The sequence below is a fragment of the Triturus cristatus genome, chromosome 5_1 (genome assembly GCF_964204655.1).
Source record: "Triturus cristatus chromosome 5_1, aTriCri1.1, whole genome shotgun sequence".
Taxonomy (NCBI): domain Eukaryota; kingdom Metazoa; phylum Chordata; class Amphibia; order Caudata; family Salamandridae; genus Triturus; species Triturus cristatus.
This window is the reverse complement of record NC_140587.1, coordinates 163,155,385-163,172,134: the sequence shown is the minus strand read 5'-3', so window position 1 is coordinate 163,172,134 and position 16,750 is coordinate 163,155,385. Positions and strand designations below refer to the sequence as shown.

The 16,750-nt window shown below is 47.7% G+C and overlaps 1 protein-coding gene across 1 annotated transcript in view; it reads left to right on the top strand.

The window, feature by feature from the left end:
• Positions 1 to 16,750, top strand: part of LOC146830518 (complement C4-B-like) — a 554,995-nt gene that overhangs the window by 532,123 nt on the left and 6,122 nt on the right. The window contains exons 38-39 of the mRNA XM_085604724.1: positions 7,968 to 8,060; positions 9,470 to 9,553. Of these exons, the coding sequence (XP_085460850.1) occupies positions 7,968 to 8,060; positions 9,470 to 9,553 (177 nt within the window). The remainder of the gene's footprint in view (positions 1 to 7,967; positions 8,061 to 9,469; positions 9,554 to 16,750) is intronic.

Genomic DNA, 16,750 nt, shown 5'->3' with positions numbered 1-16,750 from the left:
CCAGTCCTTCAGTTCACAGCCACAGTTTTGTTGGCACTGCCATTCAAGGAGACTCGATTGATGTCAACGACCTTAGGGGTGCCAAGACTTGAACTTCATGCACTTGAGCTTTTACTGCATTGACCTCAAGACCCCTTCTCTTGGCGCCAGCAAGCTGCCTGCTTCCATTGAAGGCTATTGACATTGGGAGATAACTTTTCCACTGGGATGAACTTGGCCCTTGTATCTGATTTGCACTCCATCGTGGGTAGCCTGAAAACGTAACTCTTGCCTCAGCGTAGTGTGAACCGTTGCTGCAGTTGGTGCTTTGCACTTCTTGGCGCTGTTTTTATACAAAACTTAAAGAATCTGCATTTCTGGTTCCCATTATTGAATTTTTGTCATTTTGGAGTCATTTTGTTCATAAAATGTTTTTGTTTATCAAGTGAAAGGGGATTTTTTTATGTTGTGTTTTCAACTTTTAACTGTTTTGGTACTCTAAAGCGCTTTACACATTTTCTTCAGTAAAGCCTGTCTGCTCTGTGCCATAGTTACCAGGTGTTCAGCTCAGGTTTAAATTACTGAAACCCTTACTGGACCCAACACTATTAGTGACCATATTATTTTAGGTGGATTCTCATCCACCCCAGCTAATCCACCATCTAGGGGCTTGGACAAAATCCTGTACCGGGCCTCTGATCCGGTCAACAGACAGATAGCATGGAGCTGTCGTCCTGTCCCGGGCGACCAGGACTTTTTTGCTCAGCACCCCACACCTGAAAGCTAGTCATGCAGGCCTCAATGAGTAATGTCAACCCCAATGCATTCCCTCCCACCTTACCAGACAGGGAAAGGAAATGTATTGAGACCTTTGGGAGAATTATGTTTTCCTCCACCAGCTTAACACTACTCTCCATCAATATGGCTGCATTATTGGACATTATACCCATGCTGTTGCACAAATCTTGACTCGTCTCCCTGATGATTTATGTCCTGTCCCCACACAAACAATTCAGGGTTATTGCAATGCCACGAAATGTACTATCCATTGTGGCTTGGACACCAGCGATTGCTTAGGCAGGGCAATTGGCACAAGTGTGGCTCTCAGGAGGCCTGCCTGCATGAGGTCCACAGGCTCCTCTGGAGACGTCCAATCCACATTAATGGACATATCTTTCAGTGACTCTTGCCTTTTTGATGAGATGGCAGACGGATAGTAGGGCCATGGTGCACACCTTAGGCCTGTCATGCCTACCATGTCAACCACACTAACAGATTTGCCCCTTTTGTTGCTACGGGAAGGGCATCCAGTATAACCAGCACGTTCAGCCTACCCAACAAACTCTTCAACCTGCTCAGTGCAGAGGCCAAGGTACTAACAGGTCATGTGGACAACAGGGCTAGAATGTAGCTGAGTCTTATGCCCCTCCAGCTGCTACTGCCTCAAAACCTCTTAAATCTGCCCTTTCAGACACACTGCCATCCTGTCCTATGCAGTGTCTTACATTTTCTGCGAGGTTGCCACTGCAATTACTTCACACAAGTGGGTCCTAACAGAATATTCAGTAGGATAATGCACTACCATTTCTTGTCAACCTGCTGCACCTTCCATCATCCTCAGAATGGCTGACAAAGGACCATCTGTCCCTCTTGCTACAGGAATTGCTGGCACTTCTGGCCAAAGGAACCATAGTGAGGGTGGCAGTATCAAAAGTAGGCTTTGGTCCTGCCACTTCCTGGTGCCGAAGAAGGACTTCATTCTATTTTTTACCTTCATCCTTTCACAACTTCCTGCTCAAGGGCAACTTCGAGATGCTCATCTTGGCCTAGGTCTTGTCTGCCCTCAACCATGAAGACTGGATAGTAGAGTTGGGCAAGCAGGATGCTTGTTTCCACATCCCTGTCCTGCAGGCCCACAGGCACTCTCTCCAGTTCATGATGGAAAAGGAGCATTTTCAGTTCACTGTGCCTCCTTTTGGCCTCACCAGTGCCCCTCGGTTGTTCTTTAAAGTGATGGCAGTAGTTGCTGCTCATTTTCGAAGGTCAAGATTTCCAGTCCTCCCCTTCCTCAATGAATGGCTGCTGAAGGCGGCTCACCCCAGGCAGTTGTCACACACCTCCAGGCTACGGCGAACCTCCTAGCATCATTGGGGTTCACTACAAACGTGCCAAAGTCACATCTGGCTCCTTCACAGACACTCCCCTTCATCTGAGCCATTCTGGACATTGTACAGTTTGTGCCTTCCTCCCTGAACGGAGAGTCCAAGACATTCAGGCTACAGTAACAATGTTTTAACCTCTGTCCTGGATTTCAGTGAGGATGACTCTGAGGCTGCTGGGACTTATGGTCTCCTGCATCCTGTTGATCAAGCATGCCAGGTGGCATAAGGGGGCTTGTCAGTGAGATTTGAAGTCCCAGTGAGCACAGCATCAGGGGGACGGTTCCTATTATGTCCACATTTCAGAGGAGACTGCAAAAGACCTGTAGTAGTGGTTGCTGCACCACCATTGAGTCAGCATCAGACCTCTCTCCCTACCGCACCCAAAGCTAACAGTGGTGTCCGAAACTTCGGTTCTGGGTAGGACCAACCTCTTGGGAGAGGTGTAGATCAGAGGACTTGCTCCACATCAACCTCCTGCATTTGCAGGCCAGCCGCTTGCCGTTGATGGCCTTCCTCCCCTCCATCAAAGGGAGGCTGGTGCAGGTGCTCACGAACACCACCACATGTTATTGCAACAGAGGTAGAGTGGCCTTGTGGACCCTTTGCCATTAGGCACTATGCCTCTGGAATTGGCTGGAACACCTGCGTATTTTCCTAGTGGTACACCATTTGGCGGTATCTCTAAACACCAGGGTGGACAAACTCAGCCGCCGACGCCTAGGGGATCTTGAGTGGCACTTATTTTTAGAGGTAGCACAAGGTATCTTCCACAAATGGAGAATACCTTAGATCGATCTTTTCACTAACTCCAAGATTGTAAAAATTGTGCTTTCGTCTCCTCACAAAATTCAGCTATGAAAGTGTCCCATTGGTCAAAATAACCTTGAAGTTGGGGCGTTCACGTTTGATGCTTACAGGGATGTTGTTCCAGGTCCCAGGTGCATAGATGAAGAAGGCCTTTTGCCTTATTCTTTTTCTTTCTTGCACTTCTTTGTCTGCAGTCTGATGGTACCTTACATCGGTGTTCCAAAATCCATTCAGGTGGTGAGTTTACCATCAAGTCAGGCGAGGTGCTGGTCAGGATGGCATTATAAATACTGCTGCTGGCTATAAAGATGAAAGTGGCCTGTGCACACCCAAACATACCCTCTCTCTGGTTCACAAACAACAAAATCCTGTTGGCAGTGCCTCACACGTCTTTTTGCCATTCATCTGGGGAACACTGTCTCTATTATCTATTCCACAATTCTCTGAAGAGAGTTTTTCTGAAATCCCAGCTGCCTAAGTTCTACACATGAAATTTACAAGGCACTGGACAATAGTGAAGCAGATGCACATTGACAATTTAGAACCCTAATCCACCCTGAGAGGGGGAGGCTGCACCCTATCCCAGGGACTTGCCCAGAGCTCATCGGTGCTCATAAATGAGTTTTATATTTAATATATACGTTTTTAGCTGATGTGCTTTCATGCTTCAGGAGAATATTACAGGACAAACTGAAAAGTCTTGGACAATGCTGGAAGCTTAGTTAGTCAGTTCTTGGCACAGGTGGACATAGGATGTGTTTCAGGCCTTCGACTTTCCGACTTAAAAACCTTTACCTCTGTAGATGGCCAGATGGCTCTGGGCAGGTGTGAGAGGGCTAATCCAGCTGTCTCTTATGTATGGTTCTTGTGATATACAATGACTTTATAGATGAATCAGGCTGAGACATTTGAACCTTTATCCGGTCTTCCGCTTTGGGCCAATGCGATTTCCCGTCATGCCGAGACAATGATCGTCCTTTCTTAGTCTGAGACGTATATGTTATGTTATGTTATGTTATGTTACGTACACTTATTACGCGCACAGATACTCCAAGGAGTGTCCCGGCGCGACCCAAGGGAAGACTAACCATAACCAAGCCCTACGAGAAGAGATGCGTTTTGAGTAATTTTTTAAAGACCCCAAAGTCTTCAACCATGCGGAGTGATAGAGGGAGCGCATTCCAGGAGCGGGCAGCAAACACGACCAGGGAAGCGCCACCTAACCGATGTCGCTGAAAGCCAGGAATCTTCATCAGTCTGAGAGAGGAAGACCTCAAGTGTCTCCCCGGCACATAAAACGAGAAGCGTTTCTGCAAATAACCGGGGCCTTGCCCATGCAAAGCGCGATGGGCAATGGTAAGAGATTTGAAAGCTACCCGGGCCTTAACCGGGAGCCAATGAAGGGAGCGACGATAGCCTTGAACGCTCTGCCTGGGGCCCAGCCCACCCAGAATACGGGCAGCTGCATTCTGGGTCACTTGAAGCTTGTTGAGAGCATAAGCTGGGATCCCCACATAAAGAGCATTGGCATAATCCAAACGGGACAGAATAAGCGCCCGAACCACCGATTCCTTAGCTGTTTGAGGGAGAAGCGGAAGGAAGCGTCTCAGGATTCTGAGTAGACCAAAACAGCACCCTGACAGGCGCCTGACTTGACTGGAAAAAGAGAGATTGCAGTCAAAGTAAACTCCCAGGTTCTTCACCGTCTGACTGTTGGAAACAGGCGGTGGGAACTCGGGAGGCCAGATTAATTCTCTAAATCCAGAGGGGAAATCGCCAAACATCAAAACTTCGGATTTATCCTCATTGCATTTTAAATGGGCCGACGCCAACCAATCAAAAACCGAGGAGAGACACCTCTGCACACGGGCCACCGAAGACCCCTGCTTATCCCAGGTAAACAAAAGTTGAGTGTCATCGGCATAGGCAATGACCTTAGCCCCCAACTTTTTCGCTAGGACAACCAGAGGAGTGAGGTAGATATTGAACAGGAGGGGGCTAAGGGATGAACCCTGGGGAACCTCCGTGCCCACATGGAGGGGTGACGAGGACACTGGGGGTAACCAGACTTGCTGGAACCGACCCTCCAAAAAGGATTTAATCCAACCCCAGGCCAGGCCCGATACCCCAATCTTCGACAGTCTGTCGAGCAACTCTCCCGAATAGCTTCCGAGATTTCCAAAAGAGCACCTTCCGTGATGAAAGAGGGGCGGAAACCAGATTTGGCAGGGTGAAGAAGACCAGCACTCTCGACAAACTCCGACAACTGTCTGTTAACTATTTTTTCACAGACCTTAGACAAGCTAGGGAGGAGAGAAATAGGTCTGTAGTTTCCCGGAGCTGAAGGATCGAGAGTAGGTTTCTTCAGTAGGGGGAGGATTTTAGCCTGCTTCCAACAACTAGGAACACTGGCTTCCAGCAGGGACCGGTTTATGATGTAGTTAACTTCCACATTCACCGTCTCTGCCACAGAGGCCAGAAGTCTTGCTGAGCATGGGTCGTCCGGAGAACCGGACTTCAGACCTTGCAGAATTCTTAGAGTGCACGGCAGATCCACCTAGGAGAAATTAGACAGGGAATGATTGGAGGGCCGAACAGTAGAAGCGGTAGACGATGGGTCCAAAGGAACCGAGGGCCCATCAGAGACACCCGGGCCGGAGAAGCTGCCTTGTATCGTTAGTATCTTATCCTGGAAGAATGAAGAAAGCGTCTCACACCAGTCGACAGTCGCCGGCAGAGTGCAGCTCTGCGCCACAGGGGACATGAAGCTTTGGACGATAGAGAAGATCTCCTTAGAATTGTTCTGGGCCTGCTCAATCCAGGTTGCAAAGAACGCCCCTTTTGCGGAGGAGATAGCTTTATAGTAGATTTTCTGACCCTGCCTGAGCTGAGCCTTGGCTGCCGGGCAGTAGTTGCTGAGACGCCACAAGCGCTCCAGTTTTTTGCAGCCCTGCTTGAGAAGACGCAGGTCTTCCGTAAAACATGGTTTAGAGGGAGAATCCCTTGACTGTCTAGCCAAGGTCGGTATGGCAATGTCCGCCATAGAGCTCAGGAGCCAGTTGGAAAAGGCAGCAAGACATTGATCTAAATCTTGTGGCAGGGACGGCCTGTTAGCCACCAGCGCCCTGGCGTAGTGTAAGGGGTCGACCTTAAACGTTGGTTTATGGCCGACCCAAGGTTCAGCACTAGGCGGGGGCACTACCCATGAAAAGCCAATTAGATAATGATCGGACCAGGAGACCGGAAGCGGAGTTTTGATTGAAATGGGAAAGTTGGAAAGGATAGGATCGAGAATGTGGCCCCCTAGATGGGTGGACTGCTCGACCCATTGAGAGAGCTGTGCGGATTGGTATATGAAGTCCCGTCTTGATTATGGCCATAAAATGGTATGTGCATAACCACAGAGGTTAGCATATGTCCAGGAAATGTGAACATTCTGGAGTTTAGTAGTGCCCAAAACGTACAATTATTTCAAAGTTGTTTATAGCGAGGTCTGAAATTGTCGAAGCCTCAACACTAATATGTGTAGATTCAGGTCAGTTGATTAGGGTACAGCAGTTGTTGGTTAATTGAGTAAGGCAGTTGACGTTAGCTAATTAGGGTACAGCTGTTGATGTCGGTTGATTAGGGTATGGCAGTTGCTGTCACTTAATTAGGGTACAGCAGTTGATGTCAGTTAAGTAGGGTTCAGCAGTTGACTTTGGTTGATTAGGGTGCAGCAGTTGACTTCGGTTGATCAGGGTGCAGCAGTTGACGTCGGTTGATTAGGGTTCGGCAGTTGACGTTGGTTAATTAGAGTACGGTACGGTAGGTGAGGGCGGTTGATTACAGTATTGCAGTTGACATCGGTTAATTAGGGTTTGGCAGTTGACGTTGGTTAATTAGAGTACGGTACGGTAGGTGAGGGTGGTTGATTACAGTATGGCAGTTAATGTCACTTAATTATGGTACAGCAGTTGATGTCAGTTAATTAGGGTTTGGCAGTTGACTTCGGTTGATTAGGGTTCTGCAGTTGACAATGGTTGATTAGGGTATAGCAGTTGACGTTGGTTAATTAGGGTACGGCAGTTGAGGGTGGTTGATTACAGTATGGCAGTTGACATCGGTTAATTAGGGTTTGGCAGTTGACATTGGTTGATTAGGGTACGGCAGTTGATATCGGTTAATTAGGGTTCGGCAGTACTCTGCCATTATACTGAAGTTTAAATAATGACCTGCACTTCTATTGACCCCATAGTATGGACTTGCACAATATCGTCAAGATAAGCATGTGTGGAATTAATAGTAAATATATACTTCCCAGTGCATAGCATACCTTGATGATAAGTGAAAGTCAACCTCGTTGAGTCGATAAATGTGCTGGCCTATACTGTGATATACACCCAGGTACAACATATTTAGAACACAGTTGTCATTGTGAATTTCTTGATAAATCCGTACTTAGGCAAAACCACCTGAATCCAGATGTGGAGTTGCGCTAACTTTCTGCACGGACTTGTGGTGTTACCTGAAATCATTAACTCTGGAAAATTGGGCAATGATACACAAAATGTCTATTAAAACTGGAGCCAGGTGCTGTTCCCCATCCCAGCCTGGGCAACTCATAATGAAGGGGTAAAAACTATTTACTGGGGGGGACTTAGAATGGGCCTTGGTTCCATGGGGTATTTTGGGGCTATATGAGATTATGCCGGAGACTTTGATAAATGGGCATCTTCTGCCTACTTTTTCCAGTAAATCCAGAAATACAGTTTTTAAGTTGATTGATGGAAACACGTCTAGATGTGACAAAATACAGTATAAGATATTTCCCTTTATCCTTGGGTGTGGAAAGCTGATGTAGAAACTAAGGTCAAGATGATCTAACCAGATGATGGAAAGGTCGGTCAGAGCATGAATCTGTACACTGATAGCAAGCCATGAGTCAAAAATATGATCCTTAACCTTCATGGCAAAGTCAATAACTTGTTGTACTTGGGTCAGAAGATGACTTATGAAGGCTTTGTGTTTATTTTAAAGGCCCCTGTCCTAAAAAGACTACGACCTTGAGCATAGAAGATGACGTGGACCCCCGACACATCCATGCCTGTTACAGTCCCAGAGTCAAGTATGGTAAGTGAGGGGGAAGGATGGGTGACGGGTAGGCTAAGAGAAACAGAGATTGGATTTGGAGAACAGTTGGAGCCAAATTGATCAGAGTTGAATTGACCTTGTGCCACGAAACGGGGCGCAAGGCCGACGCAGCTCGTGAGTTAGATTTATCAAGCCACATAAGGCCACCTTGTGTGGCCCCGTGTGACTTATCTAGAGTTGCTGCATTGCGTTACTCTGCCCCAGGGAGGCGATCCCTGGGTGGAGCGTAGGTGTTCCTATGCATTCACCCATAGATTTTGGTGCATTTCCAGATTTAACATTATTGGTAGACCTGGGAATGGGTCAGAATGGTACGCGCTGCCAGGGGAGGCGTAACAATGCAAAATATCTTTATTGTGCCTCATTTTTTCTCCTCTTTCTATGTGTTCTGCATTCTGCAGCACACATAGAAAGAGGAAATTACCTAGAAGGATTGTTTTTTGTGCAGGAAGGCGCTCCTTCCTGCACAAAAACAATCCTGCTTACAATGCGTGGATTGGCGGTAGTCAGCACATTGTGCGCTAGCGCAGGGAAAGAGCCATATAATGTTAAATGCAGCGCATTCCTGCCCTTTTCCTGTAGCTCAGCGCAGCAAGCTGGTTTGCTGCGCTATGGGATTATTTCTCAAAATATGCCCCTTAGACTGGAGCCTCTGGAGGCCCTGTAATATGAATGACTGAGTGAGGGTCTGTTAAAGCCAGCTTTAGGGTCTATGTGAGGCTGAGGAGCTCAGGCCCTTACACAGAGGCTTTCAGCAGACTGTAAGACACTATAAAGGAGATTAAACGACCTTTGCTTGTCTGTAATGTGTATACATAACATATTGACTCCAAGCAGTGCTTAATTTGTAAAAGAAAGAGTGCTGGTGCCCGTAGTTCTGCGCAAAAGCCTGAATAGGATGTTAGTCCTATCTCCACCTCATGCCTCTTTACTCCACTGCCAGACACTGCTGCACCTTTATCTCACCCTTGCAGCTTCCTGCTTTCTCCCTTTGTGACGGTTTTTCCATACTTCTCTTCTTCCGTTTCTCTGATTTTGGTGGTTTTCCCTCTGTCGCTCTTAGTAAATGTATGAGGTAGGAAAACAAGTGCTAGTCCCTAAAGATAGGTGCCAGTGTCCCCACCGGCAACCACCGGCTCAAATTAAGCACTGGTTACCTGTATAAACAGAGGGATGTATTGGGTTGATCCAGGAAGTGCCTGTTAGCTCCCAGGACTAATGCTCTTTCAGAGACCTGACGTGGGTGACTCTGTACCACAACCAGTCTTTCAGAGGCACCATCATGTCATGACACCTCCTGGTTTTCTTGCAATGTTGAAATAAATGAATTGTAATTGACCGCGTCCCAAAGCCCGCCATGTTTACTAACCCCAAAACTCGCCTTTCAGGATACAAAGTCAAGGTGGTGGAGTCTGCAGAGCTGAACAGTTTTGTGGTTTACAAGGCACAGATCCTCGAAGTCCTGCAACGTTGTATGTATCAAACGGCACAAGGCCTGCTGAAATGCCGGGGACTGTAGGGGGAAGGCTAAGTTGGGGGGCTTGGGTCCAAGGTGGAAGCAAAGTTGTATAGTGTGGGGCTGATGGAAATACAGATTTGTAGAGTTTGTGTCTGAAGTTGGAGCATGGGGGGAGTTCTTGCTTCCTCTGGATATGAATGTCCCTCTTCATATAATTATGCTCTCTGCCATTAATAGCTATTTATTGTATTGTATTTATTTGACATATTTTTGTCACTGCATAAGATAACGTATTTGTAAAGTGCACGTTCACCCACAGGTATCTTGGCGCTGAATAACAGATGTTTATTGTTACCCAACTCAATGGTAATCATTTTATCGACCTCAGATGAATGAAAGGCTGAGTGGACCCTCCAGGATTTGAACCTGTGACCATGAGGTCGAATACAGGCCCCTGCAGTGGAAGCATTAGTCCACTGAGCCACCAGACCCAGCCAGACTGTCATCTGGAAGGTTTTGGTGGGAAGAAGGTAGTCTAGAAACAAGTGATCCTAAGATCATGAGTGAGAATGCTGGGGGCTGGACACCCATCAACAACGAGTGGATTTCTAAACGGTAAATCCTCTGTGGGGTTGAGCTGGATGGATGGGGGGTTTGGAAACAGTGGTGGCTTAAGAGTGCAGGAACCCCCTACTTACCGGCTTATGTTTGGCAGGTAAGGTGTCCAGCAGGTTCAGAGGCATTTGGTCTGCAGATATTTTTGAAGATGGTAATTAGGTGAGCTTGAGCCCACCAGTGCAGGTCTCAACTGTGTTCGCTCTTTTATCTGTGGCAAGTGTAGAGACTTTCAGTGCAGGGGTCATGTGAGCTGCGTGACGCGGTCTTAATGTGAGGCATGCATTTGTTGCCCTTCACAGACTCCTGATTCGTTTAGCATTAGCCTAGTGTAGTCATCAGTAGAGTGCCCCACACTGAGGAAGGGCCAGTGAGGGTAAAATTCTTCCTAGTGTACTTGGATGCTGGAAGACTCTTTTGACCACCCTTTTAAGTCCATACATAAACATCTCTTCTGAGTCAAGGGTGACCGCAGTTCAAGCACTGAAGCTCTTCCCAAGGACGTCCAAGCCAATAAGAATAATGGACATGGGAGTCGGACCCTCACTCAGACTCCCTCACTGAGGCTGAACTGGCTTCGCTGCACCCAGTCTTGCCCCTCGCTAGGCATGGTCTGGTCAAATGTTGGTCACGTAACCCGTCCTGCAGCTTTGGGTGCAGCTGGGTATCATCAGCGAACATGTGAAAACCTGAGGTACGACTCAGTGATCTTGGAACGAGGAGCCTTGTATGCAATAAAAGGCGGGAAAAGTGCAGAATCTCCTGGCATCCTGCTGGAGACGTGGCCATGGTGGAAAGGAAGGTGGCAAACTTACCATGTATCACCCTCTTTGTATTTCTACCTTAAGAGTGCAATGATTTAGCTATCAGTCACAACTCTTGAGAGCAGAGAGCCAAAACTATTGCCCTTTCTACTGACTGTTTGCAGTTGGCAAGTGTATTTGATGGAAGTCACAAATCTGATCCCATGACTCCACCAATAGCCCCTGAGGCTACCTGTGCAACACCTGAGGCCACACAGCAAGCCACCTAGCAGAGAAGAGGCGGGCTGGTCTCTGTGAAGACCCTCTCCCACCGGTGACACTGCAGCCATCAGCAACCCTTCCCATCATGCCATGTATTCATACAACTTTCTACACAGTGTTAAAAGTGTACGTATGTCCTCTGTAACTGAACGAAGACTAGCTCTGCTGTCAACACCCCCCTATGTCTTTATTGCAGTCACCTTCTCTGTATGCCTGCTGTAAACTGGTGATGCCTTTGGTATAGACTGTATTTGCATAATGTGCTCCAGTGCTCTTTAGGGTCACATTCTTCTACAGAAAAGAGCCTCTGCATAAAAGGTTCCTCAGAAGAAGTCCAAGCTGGGCACTTATGCACCGGCGACACGGGGCTCCTAAACAGAGTGTGAATCCAATGGGCAGCACCCAGAGGGCCAGCACCTCAGGCCTGTAACTGATGGGACAGCACTTGTGTAGCACATTATAGGGAGCTAACCACCTCTAGCCACCTAATGCAGACTGTTTTCTAGCAAAGCTCCTTGGCGAACTGAAGGCTGGGTGCAGAGGGTGGTTTTGCCTAAATCTGGATTCTGAGTTGTGCACAAACTCTGCAGAAAGCCATGAATTTACCCTGAAGATAGTACTGAAAAAGCAGGGTAAAATGTGCAGTAAGACGATAGCGTTAAGTCACATGTTATGCCTCCTCCTGTGGGACTTTGAATTGAGAGGTCAAATGTCCAGGGCGGGCTAGCGCGGCAAACCGGAGTGACCTCTGGTGTTACCTCTGTCGTGATGGTCCTAGTCCAAGTCCCTCTAACCTAAGGTCAAATGCCTTGTTTTCATAGTTTCTAATGGCCGATCATATCTTTCTATTTATAAAACAAAGCTGAACTTGCAGCATGAAAGTATCAACAAGACTAAACAATATGGCGATAAACGTGTCATCTCGATTCACATATTAATGATACTCCATAACTAAAAAATAAAATAAAAACATGCTAGCTACTACAGTGAGCGTCCATGACATTATGGCAGCATCCCTGGCTGACAGCAATACATATGTCATCCTAGATAGCAAGCACATATGATGCAAACATCTCTGTGCATGACTAAGAATGTCACGCTTTCTAAAAAGAGATAAATGACGCTGAAATTAGGCATAGGATAGAAAATAGAACAGGCATACATGGCAGCCGTCACAACAGTACAACTGATGCAGCCGATGCCGCCACACTTCCTGATTTGACCATAGACACCAATGACACCATCCATTTCCATGCTGCCATTTGGCACCTGATCCTCAGGCTGTGACACTAAGAGCTTCTGTCGATTCCACAAACCCTCACATACACAATTTATTTATTTATTTGAGAGGTTTTATATAGCGCTGGCTAGACCTAGAGGTATCAGAGCGCTTTACATGCGTAAGAAGATGTTAATGGTATAGAACAAAAATTCAACAGAATGGAATACCAACAAGTTAACAAAATAGAAACGTCTAGAATTTACACATATAAAATAGGTAGATAGAGCGAGGGCTATATACATGTATAACATGGAAATGGGAGATCAGATTTCGTATAATGGTATGGGATGGAGAAGGGCAGGAAGAGCAGCAGGTATTAGGAAGTTAGATGTGAGAAAGTGAGAGGGAAGCAGAGGGGGAAATTTTGGTGGGAGTGGGAGGGGGATGGGAAGGACTATGAGAGGTAGCGCATAAGAGCAGTGAGGAAGGGAGAAAGCTGGGTGAGTGGAATGTAGAGGGAGGGGAGGGGGGATGAGAGAGGCAGTAGGAAAGTGGGGGGAACCAGAAGACCCCCAATATTGATTGAGGAGGTGGATTTTGAGGTCTTTTTTGAAGCTGATGTAGGAAGGGTTGCATCGCAGGGCTTTGGGGAGGGCGTTCCAGATGTTTGGGGCATTACCAATGAAGGAGCGGGATTGTGTGGATTTCTTTTTTAGTAGGGGTTGTAGGAGAGTAGGATCTGCTTCACATGGGTACCCCCTTTTTTTTGCTGGTGTTTCACTGTTTTTCGACCATGCTTATCAGGCCCACAGACTAGCTGCTTCCTCTCTAAAATGGTTTGCATGTACATTAGATACATATCTAATTGGATTCTGGAGTGCCTAATAAGCCCCTAGTATATGGATCTAGGGCATAGGTACCTCAGAGGCCTACCAGGGGCTGAAGCATGTATTATGCCACCCCTGGGAAGCACTCCAAAATGTCACCACAGGTCTGCTACTGCATAAGTCACTCCTATGGCAGGCCTTAACAATCCTGAAGGCAGAGTGCTTGGTTTTTATGTGAGATGGTGTCCCTGCATGCGCAGAGCCCCTCTGCAGCGTTCGGAGTATCTCCTCTGATGCTGTTTGTGGTGCAGCCTGACCATATACTCTTAAGTGCATTATAACCTCGCGGTAAATGCTAAGTTTGGGTTGGCTGCACGGAAACATGTTGTGTTTGGTGTGAAACGCTTTGGAATACTACCCCCCCCCCCCCCCGGCAGTTCTGGCGGCGGGGGTAGCATTCCACCCTTCTAGAGGGAGAGACATGTTCACACTGGTCTAACCCGATAGGACTTTCTTGAGCCCTGGCATCACAAAATGGGTATAACCACCTCCCCAGACAGGCAGATGTGTATTGGGGCTGGGCGGGAGCACTCTCTGGTGCTTTGAAGTCCTGCACTGGGGGCACACTTGGTGTCCCTGTGCATAGTCCAGTTCAAACCGGTTGCAGGGACTACCTGCCCCTGCTCTGGCGCGAAACTGAACAAAGGAAATGGGTGTAACCACCCCTCTTTCCAAACCCTCCCATACGTGGGTCCCTAGAGTATGTCAACCCAGTCCTTGCGACTTTAGATTACCCTGGACGAAACGCTGCAATATATATGCTGGACCTTCGATGTTCTACTTTGCTTAGAAGACTGAAGAAATCTCCCTTGGGGTCAAGGAGTGACTCCCCTGCTTGGCAGGCACCAAAGAAGCAACTGACCGGTCTGCATCGCTGAAGCTCCCGCCAGACGCCGAAGGCTTTGCATCACCAGAGGTGGATTTCCAGACCTCCCCAGGGCTACCCTGAGTCTGCAGCAAAGCTGAGGCCAGTGTCTATTGTGGGTGACATGGAACCGTGACCCCTGGACACCGTGAACTTTTGCAGCAACACTATCTTCCTGGTCCTCCTCGAACTTGTGCTTTGGGCTCCGAGTAGCCCCAGCCTTGAGCACCTCCTGCACCGAAGATTGCTGGCCTCCACTCCATGAGTAACCCGTGGTCCAGTTTCAAGCATGACCGCTCGAGGCTCCTTCGCGATCGCTAGCCCGTTGGCTAGTAGGACCCCATGAAGGCAACTCCTCTTCTAATTGGGCTTTCCTGGTTGCTCCAGACGTGCCCCGGCTTACCCTTGCTGGGTGAGTCCCTCAGACCTTGCTGGTCTGCACCGCAGTCCTTTCTCTGATTTCCAGTGACTTGCCGTTGCCAAGGCTTGCTGGGTTTAATCTGGTCGCCGACACCGCAGCACTCGACAGACTTCATGGGACAGCTCGAATCCAGCTTCTGGTCATCATCGGTGCCTCCTGGACCTCGTGGCTGAAGAGTCAAGACAAGAATCGGGCTTTCGTCAGGACCTTACAAAGAAACGCTACTGCAAGTGAAGAAAGTGAAATGAAACCAAAAAAGGATATAGGGCCAGTGCAATATCATAGGCCTCTATCCGAGCCTGCAAATACCCGCAAAGGCTGGGTACAGGATCTCACCTCTACCTGGCAGCTGCTCAGGAAGGCAGCACCGCTCTATCCGTCGGTACCGCTAGTCCTGGAGAGCCTGCTGCCGGAGGTCCTCCCTCTCAGAGAGGGGGTTGTAGCCCCCAAAGGAACTAGGTTTTTCCTTTGGGAGGAGAGTCCCTATGATGAAGCATGTCACCATTGGTGAGTGAGGGATTACGTCCTAAAAGTGATCTGCCCTTAGGAACATTCTGCTCAACAGTTTTTACCAATTAGGTTAATTACTATCGCATAGGTTTAAGTTGTAACTTAGAGGTAGTACGTAGACCCTAGGATTCTTGTGTTTGTTAGTAGTTGATTGGGGATATAATCCTTAGTGGTCTTTAAAATTTTCCCTTGGACTCTCTCGTTCGAACTGTTTGTTTATTGAAGAGTCAAGACACCCGTCAACTCACCTGAAGCACCCGACATCTGTTGGCATTGGTCCATCCTGCCCTCGGTCACTGGCAAGTGACCCAGACTCTGTCCCCTCTGCTTTCAGGTTCCTTCCATCCTAGATCCAGGCTGGGATCTCTGTGGACAATTCTTCTCTTCACGGCAGCAGCAGTTCTTTGCCAGCTTCCATTGCAATCGGCGACGTGACCCGACACCAAAAGACACCTATGCACCCGGCTTCCCTGGGTGAGGTAACTCGAGTACTCCGGTGCTCCCGTGGGTGCTAGCCCTAGAACTTCCTAAATCCAAAAGGGTTTGGTCCTGACTCGATTCTAAGTGTCCCTAATCTTTAAATTTCCATTCGCGACATTGCCCATAGAAGCTAACGGGAACCCGCGGTTGTGCTTACACACTGCACACGGCCCCCGTGGGTCCCCTGTATCACTACCTTGGGGTCCCAGCGATTCTACAGGCTCTAGGCCTTGTGTCTAGTTCAGTCGTGGTTCTTATACCACTTTATTGGTATATGGTTTGGTACGCCCCTAGGGCCCAAACGTGTATTTGTGCTACTACTGGTGATTGCTATCTTGTAACTTAAGTACTTCGAACTCCAGCCTCATAAAGAGACTAGAGGGGTGCGCTTTATCTTAAATACATATATATCAAATATATACCTGGTGTGGTTGTCCTTTCATTTGATCATTCAAGAGATTATAGACTGGTAAAACAAGCTGCTTTACATTCCTTCAAGACTTAGCCTGAAGGCTGCTCTCCATAGCTACCACTAGGATAGCTTTCAATAAAGGTTGTCTTTAACCTATCATCATAAGGGGTTATTTGGACTGATACAAGGTGCCCACTAGAACTAGTGGACAGCATATATCAGGCCACCTTCTCACAGGGGTGGGACTAGGAGGAGAGCATTGGTGCTTCCCATGGGACGAGGCATGGCGGTGTATTTTGATGGAGGACTTTGTGAGTAATGCAAGCAGTTTTGTATGCGGATCTGCCTTCGATGGGGAGCCATTTAAGGGATTTGAGGGGTGCATAGATGTGGTCGAAGCGTTTGCAGTCAGTGATGAGCCTGGCTGCAAGGTTGAGCACAGATTTGAGTGAAGCAAGGTGGACCTTGGGGATTCCGGTGAGGATGGCGTTACTATAATCAATATAATCAATATGTGAAAAGACCAGAGATTGAACTACTAATTTAAAGACATCTGATGGAATAAAGGGTTTAATTTTCTTTAGATGACGGAGAGTGAAGAGAGCTCCTTTAGCCGAGTTTCTGATGTGCACATTTAGAGTTAGGCTATTATCGATGGAGATACCAAGAGATTTTACTGAGTTGGACAGGGAGAGTGTGAAGTTGAAGGCATTAAGGTCGGAGATCCAGGTTTGAATGGGAAGAGGGTTGTTTTTAGGGGAGAAGAGAATGAT